This window comes from Corvus hawaiiensis, chromosome Z (genome assembly GCF_020740725.1).
Source record: "Corvus hawaiiensis isolate bCorHaw1 chromosome Z, bCorHaw1.pri.cur, whole genome shotgun sequence".
In the NCBI taxonomy this organism is placed as follows: Eukaryota; Metazoa; Chordata; class Aves; order Passeriformes; family Corvidae; genus Corvus; species Corvus hawaiiensis.
Genome location: NC_063255.1, coordinates 7,095,101 through 7,110,212, shown reverse-complemented (window position 1 = coordinate 7,110,212; position 15,112 = coordinate 7,095,101). Strand labels below are relative to the sequence as shown.

General features: G+C 37.3%; 1 protein-coding gene across 5 annotated transcripts in view; it reads left to right on the top strand.

The window, feature by feature from the left end:
• Positions 1–11,714, top strand: part of IL31RA (interleukin 31 receptor A) — a 42,082-nt gene extending 30,368 nt beyond the window's left edge. For all 5 annotated transcript variants that reach the window (XM_048291913.1, XM_048291911.1, XM_048291912.1 and 2 more), the window contains 6 exons: positions 1,181–1,282; positions 2,692–2,838; positions 4,777–4,917; positions 6,101–6,194; positions 7,742–7,820; positions 8,647–11,714. In XM_048291913.1, coding sequence (XP_048147870.1) covers positions 1,181–1,282; positions 2,692–2,838; positions 4,777–4,917; positions 6,101–6,194; positions 7,742–7,820; positions 8,647–9,246 — 1,163 coding nt within the window. In that variant the 3' untranslated portion in view covers positions 9,247–11,714. The remainder of the gene's footprint in view (positions 1–1,180; positions 1,283–2,691; positions 2,839–4,776; positions 4,918–6,100; positions 6,195–7,741; positions 7,821–8,646) is intronic.
• The last annotated feature ends 3,398 nt before the right edge of the window (positions 11,715–15,112 follow it).

Genomic DNA, 15,112 nt, shown 5'->3' with positions numbered 1-15,112 from the left:
CAGCACAAATCCAAAACACAGGCCCACAGCAGCCACTGGGAGGAAAATTAACCTAGCTAAAACCAGATGGAGTAATGTGTATATGATGGCCACCGTAACTCTTGCTGCACTGCAATAGGTGTAAGGGACTGAAAGAGCAGCAGAAAGCTGATATAATGCAGGGATCTGTTGATAGCCATTATTCGCAAGCTGCAGAACTTGAGAGGAGTGACCTAGGAAGCCAGTTTCATGCCAGGGAATGTAAAGCTACAGATACGTCCTCTCAGGGTCGATGGGAGCTGTTGTAAATAGTGGGTACAAACCCTGTTGATTACATAGCTTGAACTGTCTTGAAACATAAAATTCTACTGGAGAGATCTCACTTGGGACAATTGTACCCTTGAGTCAGGCTGGTTAAAAGTAGATCTGCAGTTGGCATAACTGGAAAATCAGTGTAGAAATAATAGAATAATGGAATATTCTGAGTTATAAGTGGCCCAGAAGGATCACTGAAGTCCATCTCCTAGCCCTGCACTGGACACCCCAACAATTACACCATGTGCCTGAGATCATTGTCCAAACACTTCTTGAACTCTGTCAGTCTCGGTGCTGTGACCACTTCCCTGGAGAGCCTGATCCAGTGCCCAGCCACCCTCTGGGTGAAGAGCATTTTCCTGATATCCAGCCTAAATCTCCCCTGACACAGCTACTTGCCATTCCCTCAGGTCCTAAGTGTTAAGAGCTGGGACCCCACTGCTTTTTAATCTGTTTGATGCATGAGACAAAATTGTCTCTTGTGGAGCAGTAAACATAAAGATATGTGAAATCAAAAATACTACCTTTAAGTGTAATGTCATACCAGTTATTTGAAGATAGAGACTTTCTCCAAAACCATAGACTGTTTCGAGATGAGCAAGTGGATTCATGTAGAGAAGTTGTATGAAACTGGAGTATTATTACCCATTCAAAGTATTTCTTGTGAAAAATGAGTCAGAAACCATGTGCTATTACAAATACTACTTTTAACAAAATGTGTTAAAGGCAGTAATGAGCATTCAAGTCAGTAATTGCATATTGTGCTTGCTAAACAGTTGAGTAGTCGGTAACTGTATGTTTAGAATTCCCTTGTGATTTAGTCTGTTTTCATTGTATTAATGTCACACAGAGATTGTATGCAAATATTCTTTTCTTTCCTTCACAGAAAACTTTAAACCGTTTATATGCTATAACATCTCAGTGTATCCTCTTTATGGAAATAATGTAGCAGCTCCATCTTACGCACAATTCTATGCTCAAGAAAAAAGTAGGTATTTTAAAGTAATCATGTTGTGAAAGATGTGTTGTAGTCTGTTTCTCAGGATGTATTATCTTTGAGTGATTTGGTACTATCATTATTTGAAAGAGAGATGAAGATGGTGGAAAAACCCCTAGGTTTCAGGGTTCCTGATTTCTGTTCTGTTCAGCCACAGAATTGGTTTATAAGAAAGTATTCCTCTTGTGATACAAGTACATTGCTGCTTACACCCACTAATTTTTTGTGAAGTTTACATATTGTATACAAAGCACTTGGAAAGAGTATAGCTCCAAACATGAAAGAGTTTTTTGAACTAGCTATCTCTTCAGTGTTACAGCTCACTTAGATATACAATTATACTTGATTTTAATGCTTGACTACATTTTTCAGTCTTAATATATGAGTAAACTCTACTCATAAAATAAAATGTATGGTTTGAGAAGCTTACTTTTTTAATACTTCGTTGTTATATTTTATAATGTAATAAAATATTTGCAGTCCTGCACATAAAAAATGATAAGAAGACACAACATTTGTAATTGTAGAGAAACTGTGGGTGAAGTAGTGTTTTGCAGGGGAAGGGGTAAAGTTTCTTTTTTTGTAGAAGTTTAATGTGAATTCAATGATTTATACAGCCATTTATAAGAATGTAGCTTACCAGTAATTTTAAGATTCCATGTGAAAATGTTGATTTGTGTGTGGGCATAAATAGGTCTATGTAAATGGGCATGCAGACATACTACAGTGCACCACTAAAGAGCATTAATTACTGGGGGACGGCAATGGAGTATTTTTTATTTGAGTAATAATTACTAGCAAAGTTAGAATGTGTTTTGAGTGCCTTCCTGTTTATAGGTAGCTGTGACAACACTCAAGGTTGTTAGAGAAAGGGAAGTAAGGTGTTTTTTTTAAACTGGAACACAGAGAACTCTTCAAAGTGATGAGGAATATGTCTGAGGTGGTATTGTGTCAGTAGAAAGGCTTTCTTTAGTGTGACGGGCAAGGCTGAGGATGCTGGGGGTGCTGGAGATGTCATCTGAATCCCAGCTCAGCTAGAGACCTCCTGCATCAGCAGTGGCCTTGCACCTGAGTCCCCCCATGAGTGCACAAAGGATACTTTTGATCTCTCTCTGATGTTATAACAATAGAGCCTTTTAATGATCTCAGGATATTTGAATACAGTAACACCTAGAACTATGCAAATTCCAGAATAGATGAGGGGAAGTTTAATCAGAAGAATTCCCACACTAAGGAGGGTGAGAAAAGTTAAGGACTATGTCGGAGCACTGCGGTTACGTATTTTCTCATGCTTATGTTTCCCCTAATGTTACTGGTACACGTGAAATAACAGGAGCAGATAACATTGTGGTACCTTGACTATTTTACTACTTTTCCTACCTTATAATGCTTCTCTGTAGAGCCATCAGAAGGACCTCTGGCTGATACAGGCTTTGTGGGGAAAAATGAAGTTACAATAAAGTGGAATGAGATTCCAAAGGATAAAAGAAACGGATTTATCACTAACTATACGATATTCTATAAACCCGAAGATGGAAAAGAATTGAGTAAGTATACATTAAGCAACAGTGCTTTCAACAGGGTTATGAAATTTTCAGTCTCTCTTCCATCTTGACACACCTTTGAAGTCAATGGCAAAGGTCATGACAGGAGTAGAGGAGTTAAGTATATTGGAGAGTCATAGATTCTATGTAAAGTCACAGATCGTGAGGGTTCAGTGAGTTTCATGCATGTCCTTGGAAGGATTTGCCTTCAGTTTCTGGAAAAGTATGGTGGAAATTTTCTGTTAAAATATTTTTACTGTCAATTTTATATTTATATATAAAATTTTATATATAATAATTTTATAGAAGAAAATAGGAAGCTGCCAAGAAATAGTTTCTTTGGACATAGTTTTTAGATCAGTTCCTTCAGAAGTGTTTGATTTTCTGTGCTTGCCATTGCTTTTCTGGTCTGGAGGCTGATAGCATAAATTTGAGCATATTCCTAACCTTTACCTCAGGAATAGTGTCCAAACAATCTGGCATTGTAATGGTATCTGTTCAAAACTTATTTAGTTTAAATCTCAGCAGAAGCTTTCATGAAAAGTGTTGGGGTGACCTAAACTCTTCTTCCTGTATAGTTTATGAAGAATGCTGTTGGATCATTCAGTGCTTCAGAGTTGGGTTTTTTCCCTCCCTTTTTTAGACATCATTGTTATCAGGCACCTAATACAATCTCTTTTCAAAGTTTGCAAACTTAAAAATCTTGTGATGCTTGTTTCTTACGGATATCCATTCGGACCCAGGGCAAGAGTATTCCTGGTAATTTTTAAATGTGAAAGAGAAAGCTTATTATTTCTATCAGATTTAGTCTTCTGCATGTAATTTTTCCTACCATGTTGGTTTCTGGGTAATTTAATGCTGACTGCTTTGTGTAGGGTCATCCGTGAGACATGTTACAGACCCGTATTTCTCCATATTACTTGTAATGTAAAGCAGGCTGTGTCCTTTTTAGGACTTCAGATTATTTTCTTTAGAAAATTAGTTGTAAATACCAATGCAAGGGAGTTAAATTTAAATGGAAAAACATGCTGTATTGATGTTTTCTGAGGCTTCTCTGATGTCATGTGTTCTTGATAAGAGTAGAACGTGGGGTGTGTGCCAAGGTGACTTTGCTGATGGCCTTTTAACACTAGAACTTCACTTTCCCAGCCTTAAGAGAAAGTCAGTTTATTTTAACTTGGGGCATATTGCAGCATAACTATTTCCTGGGTGTTTCTTGGCAGAACTGACTGATGAAAGGAGTTGACTTTGACTTTATGCACCAGATGTTTTAGTGCCTGTAATTTCTAATATGAAGATCCATTTGGTATTGTTAGTAGGCATAGGATGATAGGATACATGCCCTGCTTAAAAAAATGTAAAGGTGAAGCATGTTACACTAATTTCAATGTATTGGAAACACTGAGTTCTGTTCATAAAAGCATTTTTAAACTTGGAAAAAAAATACCTGTTGATTTTGGCTTTCCTTTGACTTTGTTGGGGTGGTATCCCAGTGCTTATAGATGGCATTCTTTTGCATGATACGTGTCTAACTGCATGTAGTAGAAATATAGTTGAATTTCACAAGCTACAGAAACTATTTGAAGTTCCTAATTTCTGGGCCAACTGCTTTGAGGAAATAAAGTTCTCAAAGCACTGTTTTCAGTGATAAACTGCAGAAGATCATAATTCACCTATCTTTAATACTAGCAAAAATATTTGTATTTATTTTTAAAAGCAAATACATAATGGTTCAGGTTTTTGCCTCAAACTTTTAAGTAGTATCGATAGTTTAATGATTTCGTTTTTCTCTTTAAAAGGACTGGTGAGATTGCTTTGTATTTCAACTTACCTTTAAAATAGTTTGTGATCTATTATTGTAGAAGTTGCTAAATAAGTGTACAGCTCCCTGATATAACATTTCTTTTGTGTGTTTACTGACATAAATATTCTCCTAAAAAGATGAAACAGTGAACTCTGATGTTCTGCAATACAGACTGAAGTCCTTACAGGCTAATACAGAATATACTGTTAATATCATGGCAAGCAACGGAGCTGGTGGAACCATTGGAGAGCCAAAAACCTTCAAGACTTTGAAATTGGGTAAGTAGTAATCCAGGTTAGTTATTACTATTTCAAAAAATGGGTGTGGGAATAAGAATTACAGGACATTTTTGTTTAGGCATTTGTTAACTTCTATTTGTTTTTTAAGTAGTGTTGAACAAAACAAGGAAGAATTGGCAACAGTAGTTGAATTCAACTTAATTTCACTAACCATCTCACAGACTAAAAAAAGAGCTCATAATTGGAAGTCAACCCCAAAAATCTTTATTTTCTTGTCAGTAAAGCTGTGGAAGTACTATGGTTGCTTGTGGAAGCAGTGGTGTGTATGCTATCAGCTATGGGATGGGATGGTTCATTAAAAAGTAGACTTTTCCATCTGAGAGATTTACAGTAACCACACGTTGTGTTGCACCTAATAAATGAGTGCAGAGGTTGTGGCCAGTGAGTATGTAGGGAAATACCTTTTCCTGTCTCTTACTATTTGTTTTAGCCAGATTTCACAAGGAAGTTGATATAATGGCAGCAGATCAGAAGGTCAGACATTTCCTCATTTCAACTTCTGGAAGAATGTTCTCAGTACATTCCTAAATACCTCTGGTACTCTGGTACATGGAAGCTAGCTCAGAAATTTGTACAATGTTTCAGTCAGAGTAACTGTATTTTTTGGGATTTAAAATCTATCTCCTGAACTTAATTTGCAATTTATCTTTTTGTAACTGGTGGAAGTGGCACTGACCAGCAGATTTAGGTGAGTGTAAAATAACAGGTGACCAAGAGGTGGTAGAGTTTTCATCCTAGACTCCTTTCAAAGGTTGGCATGTTATGGCCCTAAGCAGCCTGATCTAATTGAAATGTTGCATGAAGTGATTTACAGATATCCCCTCCAAGCTAAATTACTGTGTGATTCTATTAAGTAAAGGAAATTTTTAAATGCGATAAATCTGTCTCTGAAACATCCTGCAAAGTCTCATTGTGAACTGATTTTCTGGCTCAGTAACAGTGGCTTGTTGAATTCAAAATACTCATCTTTTGACGACTCATACAATGGATATCCTACAGTATTCTGAGTAATTTTGGCTAGTTTTGACAGAACTCTTTAGAATTGTGCTAATTGAGTGACTTGGATGTTAAAAATTAACTGTCTTAAGGGGGAATACCTGAAGAAATGACAAACACCTGTGGACTAATTAGTGTTTTGGTTTTTGTTTGTTTTTGTCTAAAGATAAAGAAGATGTCTTTTTTATTGCTATACCAGTTGGGATAAGCATGTTTTGTCTGATAGGCCTTTGGATAACGTGCATTTTGAAAAAACATGCGTGAGTACATTTTCTACTGTCTAAAACTCAATGCAACCACTTAAAATTAACTTGTAAAATGGGAATTTTTAATTATTTTATAAATGCTTTTATTGTCAATGTCAAAACCAATGTCAAAATAGAAAACAAGCAATTGGAGCAACAAATAAAGTGTACAGGTTATACTTTAACGGCAGTTTATGTGCCATAGCCCAAAAATAAATACTAATTTTAGGAAGTTTAATAAATGAAAACAAAATAAATAAGAGAAACAGATTTACATATCACCTACATAGTTTTATGTAAAATGCTGCATATGTGCCATTTGCAGTTCCATGGTCATTTAGGTGAGGGGAGCAAACTTCAAGCCAGTTTTTGAAAATTAAGAATGCTAAGAAATAAAACTTTCTAGACACTTTTAATATCCTAGGATGGTACTTGGACATATTTCACATAGTTCCTATTGCTTATCTTACCCATAATAATATGACTCTTGTTGGTTTGTGATGCGGCCTGGGAGCTGCAAAGGAGTAATGAAAAAACTTAAAAATGACATTGTGTGAAAACATTTGGATGCTTCATCCTTGAGTATGGATCCATATCCGTTCATGATTCATAATCTTTTCATCTGCTGTCACAGTTGTCACCTGACAGATTTTAAATTGCTTTCTCTGAGCATGGGGATCCAGTAATATCCCAAAGATGACAATGAGTTTTTTTAAGGTTATAAAATATGCTTTTTTTTCACAAGAAAAGTGACTGGGTTTTTTGGCTGATGAGAAGGTTAAAAAGTTGAACGATTTTGGGGCATTCTAAGCTATTAGAACCAATATTGTTGTCAAGTGAAGCATCAGCTAATAAGTACAGCTGAAGCAATAATTTCCATCCCTTTTACATCTTCATCTGTGTTGAGCTTTCTGAACTTTTACAATAGTAAAAACTATTTTTTTATTCTGAATAATACTTTGAGATGCAGTAGAATGTTTGTTCCTGTGTAGATCAAATTGCCATGTGAAAAGTCAAGCTAAGGACTGGTTTTCATTCCCTTACATCTCTACCCAGTGTCAGTAAGTGATTCAATGAGTGAGCATCATTAACTGCTGTTAATTTAGGAACTCAGCGTAGGTCTAATGTGGTGTAGTGCTAGGGACACTTTCCTTGAGCAAAGGTCACCTGAGGTGGCTTTTCACTGAAGAAACACCCTGAAACACGATCACAACAGTTTGTATACAGTCTTATTTTGGCATGCTCTTATTTAATATACTCTTTAATTGGATAATATTATATAATAATACATAATATATAATATAATAAAAAATTGCTTTTGTGAATTAGTAGTTTTTCTGCAATGTCTCTGTAACCCAAGAGATCTTGTTGAGATTTTTTGTAATAAAAATCCATGTATGGGGAAACAATTTTATTGAAAAGCATTGTGTTGATATAGAAAAGACTTCCTTTGTGAAAGTTTGATAGTTTAGCAGTATCTGGAATTTCTGGTGATTTGTTAGTTTTATTTTTAATAATCTATTTCTTTCATAATGTGGCTAAAATTCCATTCTCAATTATAGGCTTAAAAAGGTTTGCTGGCCTGATATACCAAATCCTGAAGAGAGCCTTGCAGTGGAATGGCCTCTTGCTTCATCTATGGTAATAGTTGCAATTTTATGCATTAAAGAAGGGGTAAAATGGAGAGAAAATAAATCTTTTTCTGGGAGTCATTTTATGAATTAAACCCTCCCCATACTGAATTTTATTCTTCTTTTTAAGTGCTACAAAATGCTCTTTGTAGTATTCCAAAACAATAGAGAAGATGCATCTTCATAAAGTATATTCATCTAGTTCTTATAAGATATTGAGAAATAATGTTTTGAAGTGAAAAAGTGGCTGGTGGACATGGTTCATTTAGTAAAGTAAATTAAATTTGCACAGGCTATTGAGTCTATTACATCAGATTTCCACATCTGTATACCTCCTCCCTTCTCCACAAAAAATTTATTACAACATATATAGTAAGATTTGGTATATGATTGTATTAACATTTCTGTCTTTTATTTGTTGAATATTTAATCCGTATTAAAGTTTTGATGTTTATTTGAATGGAGATGAGTTGATCAGGTTTATGCAGAAAGTGTAATCTGTGGATAATGGGATTTAAACTTTTTTCTCAAAAATGTCTGATTAGACTAGATGGACACAATCCAAACCTGATTCTGAACCTTCATTGAAACTTGCTATTTCATTAAGCACAGAAAACCTAATATGAAAGTGTTTAGCAAATGGACAGAATAACATTGCCTTTTTTAGTACTCATTCACATGTAACTGCATCCTGTCTGAAATGCATGTGAACTCTTTTCTAGTGCATGTCTGAAATTGAGTCAGAGCTCAAATAGCAATAATATACTTATCCAAAAATAAACTGATACTTTATCTATACCTTTATAACTCTCCAGTGTATCTCTTTGCATTGACAGAATAATTCATTTTTGAAGAGAGTGTCATCTGAGACTAAAACTGTGGACTTCGAAGACATAAATGTTTTGGAATACTGTTTTCCTGAAGAAAGTCAGGAAGGATCACTACTAATAAACTATGAAAACCATGTTTCTGAATGTACTGATACTAATACAAAAGGCATAACTAACAGAGATGAAAAGATACCGAATAATGAAGAAAATGAACTTGCTAAATGTTTTTCACCATCTATGACTTACATAATTACTGATCAATTTACCAGAAGCCAAATGCATTCAGCTTCAGTACCAGTGAAGGAAGTCCAACCCATAGAGATGCTGGCAAATGATTTGTGTGGATCCCAACAGAATCCAATTAAAAATGAAGAAAATGATAGTGAAGAAGTTTTAAAGCTGGAAGATTTCAATGAAGAAGCACTGTTCAATCCATACCTTAAAAATTCTGTTAAAACAAGGGAATTTCTTGTTTCTGAGAGCTTCCCAGAAAGCAGTATGGATGAATGCAAAAGTCAGTCAAGTGTCTTACCTCCTTTTCAACCAAGTGTTCCAGGACAATCCTACGTAACGTTGGACATATTCAGGGTGGCCAAAGCTCAGTAGCGTGAGAAAACTCCATTGTAAAATCCTGTGAGAGATCCCTTGGCACTGCTGCTCATTGGCATTCATATGTTCTAACGTGGCTGATATCTGTTAATTTGGATGGGAACACCCTCTTCCTTCAAATAGCTGTGAAGTAATTTTTTTCACTGTGTGTGTACATGTCAGAGTTCACTTTCAATGTGGATGTTTGGGTTTTTTGTTGGTTTGTTTTTTTTATTTTGTTTTGGTTTTATTTTTACCAGACATGTTCATAGTGAGGCAAAAGAAATGGCTTTTGTTATTTCTTCTTAGTTCTCCTGTATCAGCCTGCTAAAACAAACTGGTATTTGCTGCAGAAGCATCCAGCAGTGCAAGTAGCTCGTCTATTTCTCCCCACACAACCAGTTCCCAAGGCTCAGCTCTGCTGGGGAAACATGGGCGGACTTGAACGGAGTTGGAAACTGCCGAATCCCTCCTTCAGTTACACGAAACAGAACTACTTTCCTGTTATTATTTCCCTTGATTGTTTTTTTGTCTGGTTTTATATATCATGTTCCTCTTGTTTTACAAGTATTTTGTAGATTTCAGTAGTTGTCTTTTTGTATCCTGACTCTTGAATTAATAGTTAGGGTTATAGTTTCCTGTCTTTAATGACAGTATATTTGTTATGTTATCTGCATTTTGGAAAATGTGTTATGCTGGTTATGTTGCTTCCTTTCCTTTCTCATGTTTTTAATTGTCATCAGCATTTTGTGCTGCCTGCTTTTGTTTCTCCTGTTTGTTTCCTGCCTTTTAAAACTGCTTACTGAAGGATAACTTCTTATCTTCTTGTCCCTGTGCTTCTAATTTGCTTCAGTTTAAAACTGTGTTTCCCAGTTGAGATTTTGATATTTTGAGCTGAAAAAAAAAAAGCAACTAACTATGTCATCTTGTGCTGGAATAAGCACTGAGTTAGGAAGTTATTTTTCAGGGAGGTAATGAAAAAACACTAAGTCTATAAAATCTTCCCAGATATTCTCTGGTAGTTGATTTAGGATTAAGTATTTATACATGAAGGATATACCTTTTGTCATTTGTTTTATGATTTTGTTAAGTCATAAATCTAATTGCAGTTTCCATTTTACAAATCAGCAATTAAGCAGTAAAGCATTCGATTATACTAATTTTTTAACAAGAAAGAGACCATTGTAAAACTTACTGAAATACTTATTCTGTTAAATAACAGGTTTAAAAAGATGGAGAGTCTAAGTAAACTGTGTTAGAAGGGGGTGTTCAGTATGACACGTATTGGGGATATGGTAATTTTAAGACATTGAACTATTTTTACAGTATTTAGAGGCTTGATGTCATCAGTCTTGTTTGCACAAGACTGTAGTTTGCACAACTGCAGATTTCTTCCAGGGTAAAAAAAGATACAGGAGTTATGGGGATAGAAAATGAGAGACAAATGTGAATAGGAATAGAAAGCCTTTCTTTTCTGTGCAGGAAGAAAGTGGATGAATGGAAAATATATTATCTGGCATGAATGAGGAGGCTGAGCCTTTCCTTGGATGCATTGGCTATTACTTGCATTGTGTTGGGGAAAACAGTGTAAAGTTTTGCATTTAGGATCTTTTTCTATAGTTTGGAAGCTGCTTTAACTTAGAACAATGTTCCTCTAGTTGGAAAGAAAGAATGGGAAAACAATTTCTGCAAATGTTCCTTATCCAGCAACAATGATTTCCACCTCTTGTGTTTGTTGGATCACTTTTGCAACCACAGTGCTCTAAGCCAAAGTGCATGTAAGTATGCTCTTATAAGCCCTTGCTCACCTAGGTAAGTCATACTCTGAAACTGGGACACAGCTTTGGTTAGGTCACTGCTTTTTTCCGCTGCTTCAGTTGGTTCTAGACTTCTCACGTACAGCTACATTGTTGTTTCCCCAGGCTCAGAACTCACCGATTCCATCACAGCATTTTCTCCCCTTATATCTCAGTATTTGTTTTAATAGCACAATATATAAAAATAAACAGATGTAGAGATATTGTGGGCCTTTCTAGGAATTTTTTAGCAGCCATATGAAAGCTGCATATTCTGAGTTGCACGTTTGATACAGGTAAAAAGTGAAAATAATGCAACATTTAGAAACCATTAGAAAGGGGAGGTTCTTGCTTGGTGGTTATCCTTTGGTAGGTTATCCTTGTAACAACTCTTAGCTTCTGGAGGATAAGCATATCCTTCTTTTTTATCCCATTTTATTTCCTTCCCTATTGATACTCTGCTTTTCTCTCCTCATTTTTCTGTTTCCCTTGCTCATTATTTTCTCTGAAAAAGCAAAATGCAAGAAGTGGGCTCAATACATTCCAGAAAGTAAGGCTGCCTTTTGCACATGCTTTGGAACGAAAGCTTCTTGCACTTGGTTTTTTTTGCATTGGGAGTTGTACTCTTCCTTACCTTCTACAGTTTGTCTTTCAAACAAACACTGTGAACCATTAAAAAATTAAAACTGAGAAAATGTGTAAAAATTTTTTTTATTGATTTATACTAAATATACCATTTAGATATTTTATCTTTTCATATTCACATAGAATAGGTCTCACTTTGGACTGCTGTTTATAGGGTCATAAGAGAATGGGCTTTAGTCATAATAATTTTCTGTGGCCGCAGTTTGAGTCGGTAACTTTCCTTGAATGTCAAAAATATTATTTCACTTGGGTTGTTATTCAGGCAAGAAAAATAAGTTTCCAAGTCAGTTTGTTAAAAACCAGGTACTTATTGGACAGCACTAATTCCTGGGAGCAGACAGTGATTCTGAGTACATGAAGAGAAGCTCAGCCCAGATGCTGTTTGTCAAGGCTGAGGCTTAATGAGCATTTCTCAGATAATAGTGTGGCTGGTGGGGGAGCGTGGGATGCACCACCACAATCTGCCCTGTGACTAAAGTCAGCTTCTCTGGGCACACTACCCCAGGCAGCACTACAGCCTTGGGACAGAGTGGCTGGAAAGCTGCCCAATGGAAAAGGACCTGGGGTGCTGGTGACAGCAGCTGAACATGAGCCAGGGTGTGCCCAGGTGGCCAAGAAGGCCAATGGCATCCTGGCCTGGATCAGCAGGACCAGGGCAGGGATTGTCCCCCTGTACTGGGCACTGGTGAGGCCACACCTCGAGTGCTGTGTCCAGTTCTGGGCCCCTCACTGCAAGAAAGGGATTGAGCTGCTGGAGGGAGTCCAGAGAAGGGCAGTGGAGCTGGGGAAGGGTCTGGAGCACAAGTCCTGGTCCTGTGAGGAGCAGCTGAGGGAGCTGGGGGTGTTTAGCCTGGAGAAAAGGAGGCTCAGGGATGACCTTATCACTCCCTACAACTGCCTGAAAGGAGGCTGTAGCCAGGTGGGGTTTGGCCTCTTCTCCCACATAACGAGTGGTAGGACAAGAGGAAATGGCCTCAAGTTTTGAGGGGGAGGGTTTAGATTGGATATTAGGAAAAATTTCTCCACCAAAAGGCTCATCAAGCACTGGCCCAGGCTGCCCAGGGAAGTGTGAAAGTCACCCATCTGGGACTATTTAAAAGATGTGTGGTTGTGGCTCTTGGAGACATAGGTAAATGGTGAACTTGGCAGTTCTGGGTTAACAGTTGGAATCTATGAAGTTCTACCTCATGTCATAATTAATCTAGTTTGTTTTGAATGTGCCCTTCTGCAGAGAAGGAAGTTGTTTATGTGATTTATATTGCTGCATGCTGTCATTCACCAGAACAGATGGCATTACAGGCTGCTTCACTGCTGGGGTCCTCTGTTTTGCATTGTTCATGGAGTCTGGCGTAACAGCCCACAAGGTTGTGGCCCTTGAGCAGAAACCGTAGCCTGTTGAGCTTTTGACGGGGTACCTTTCCTTCTCAGAACAGGGTAGAAGAGCAGAGGAAGCTGCTGTTCCGCTAAGTTCTTTATTTCATAGTCTCACAGCTTTCTTGAAGGCAGAGTTCAAGGGGGGGGGGGGGTTGGTTACATGATAAAACCAAGCAGCAACAGCAGGCAGAAGACAGCTGCTGCTTCTAATTCTAGTTTCCTCTATATTTTTTTTCTTACGGAAGTGTGGATTATATTTGTTAATTGACCAATAAGATTAACACACAATTCTAGTTTTTCTGTTCTTAACCTATCCTGGTCTAATTCTAACAATCGTAAGTTTTACACAAGTGTTACACAGGTATCACACAGATTTGGGTGTACAGTTTCTATCAGTTCTTATTGTTTATGTGAACTCTATTTAAAAAATGTGAACAGTATAGTTCTATCTGTATTTTGTCTGAAGTAAAGAATTCTGTGAAAAGGTAACACTGCTGCAGTAAGAACTGTATTTAAGGTCTCTGCTGCAGCTTTTTAATGTTTAAGGCACTTAGCATATATTTCTACTAAAAGTTAAAAAATCTGTATTTCTATTTCACTTTGGTGTGGCTTCATGTATCTCAGCTTGTCCAAAGGTTTTAATTCAGCCCCTGTGCTTTGGCTTCCCTGTGGGCCTGAGTCCAGAGAACCTTTCACTCCAACACTAGCCCATGTTTGTGCTGTATCTGTTGCTGTGCTTTTAGATTGAGGCTCCTTGCTTTTGAGTTTCCTGCATGAGGAGGTGACTGACTCCCTCCACCCACAGTTCAGTGCAGACCAGCACTCGGACAGTCTGGATGCTCAGGAAGCTTTAGACACATGGAGGCTCAAGTCCAGAACTACAGGGTGGGAGTATCACCCATTGCTCCCATGATAACAGGCAGTTTTTAAGATCAACAGTAAGATGGTCCTATGGAGTAGGTGAAGACTCTTGAGTTTGAACGTCTGTTTGAACGTCTGAATGTATCTTTCTCAGCCTCTTAGGTTGCCTTGATTTCCAGGCACTGCTCAGCTCCACACTGATGAGCAGCAAGCCTGCTGAGCCAAGTAGTGTATTGTTCCTGTATGACCGGCCAGAACTGAATTTTCTGAGTACTTATTTCTTGGAAAAGCAGCCTTATTTATATTTCCTGGGTTTGTCATTGCTATGCTCAGAGAGCAGTAGTAGCCTAGCCAAGACTAACTTCTGTAGAATTTTCACCACTCCATGAGTAACTGTATGTCTAAGAAGTTTAACAAAGAAGTAACATTTTCATAATCACATTATGCAATAGTACCTAGGGATGTCAGAGACAACGAGCATAAGATTATAATCACAGTTAATGCTCTGGGATGTCCACTTAGAACATCACTGATCTAAACCAAACACTTTATTCTGAAGCAAAAGAGCATAAAAGACTTTCTAAAATGTTACTATGGCGAATTATGTCCTAATGCAAGAAATTTCTTTAATTATACCAAATGAGCCCAGCACAATTCTGCAGTGAATCTTCTCATAGCTAGTGTCTGCTAAGTCTGGGCATGGACTCTATGTTGTATTTCTGTACTGTCTTAAACAGTTAGCTGAGAGGGTTTGAGCTGGGAGGGGTTTTAGTTTTTGTTTCTTTTTCCATTTTGGTTATGTTTTGTTCCCCTTTTGTGGTAGGAATTTATGCCAGCATCAATAGTTTATGAGCTACAGATACTTTTATTTATAAAATGTGTTTCTAAATCCTCTGAACACAAAAAGATTTGAACAGTGGGGGATGGTGTCTTTGCTTTGAATGTAAAGCTTTTTTGTCACTAGCATACTGCCCAGAAATATCCATACCCAGCTGTGTTCACGGCTTGCTGCCTTTGCTGCCTGCTTCTCTCTCCCATGACCTTACACCTCCTTCAAACATGCTCCATGCATTTAGTTTCATCTCCAGCAATTCTTTTGTTTTATACCTTGGCTCCCAAAGAGGCTTGGATATTGCTTGTCTTTAGGGACTGCATCTCTCTTTTGCTTTTATTTCCTGGAGAGCTTAATTGCTTTTACACTTCTGATG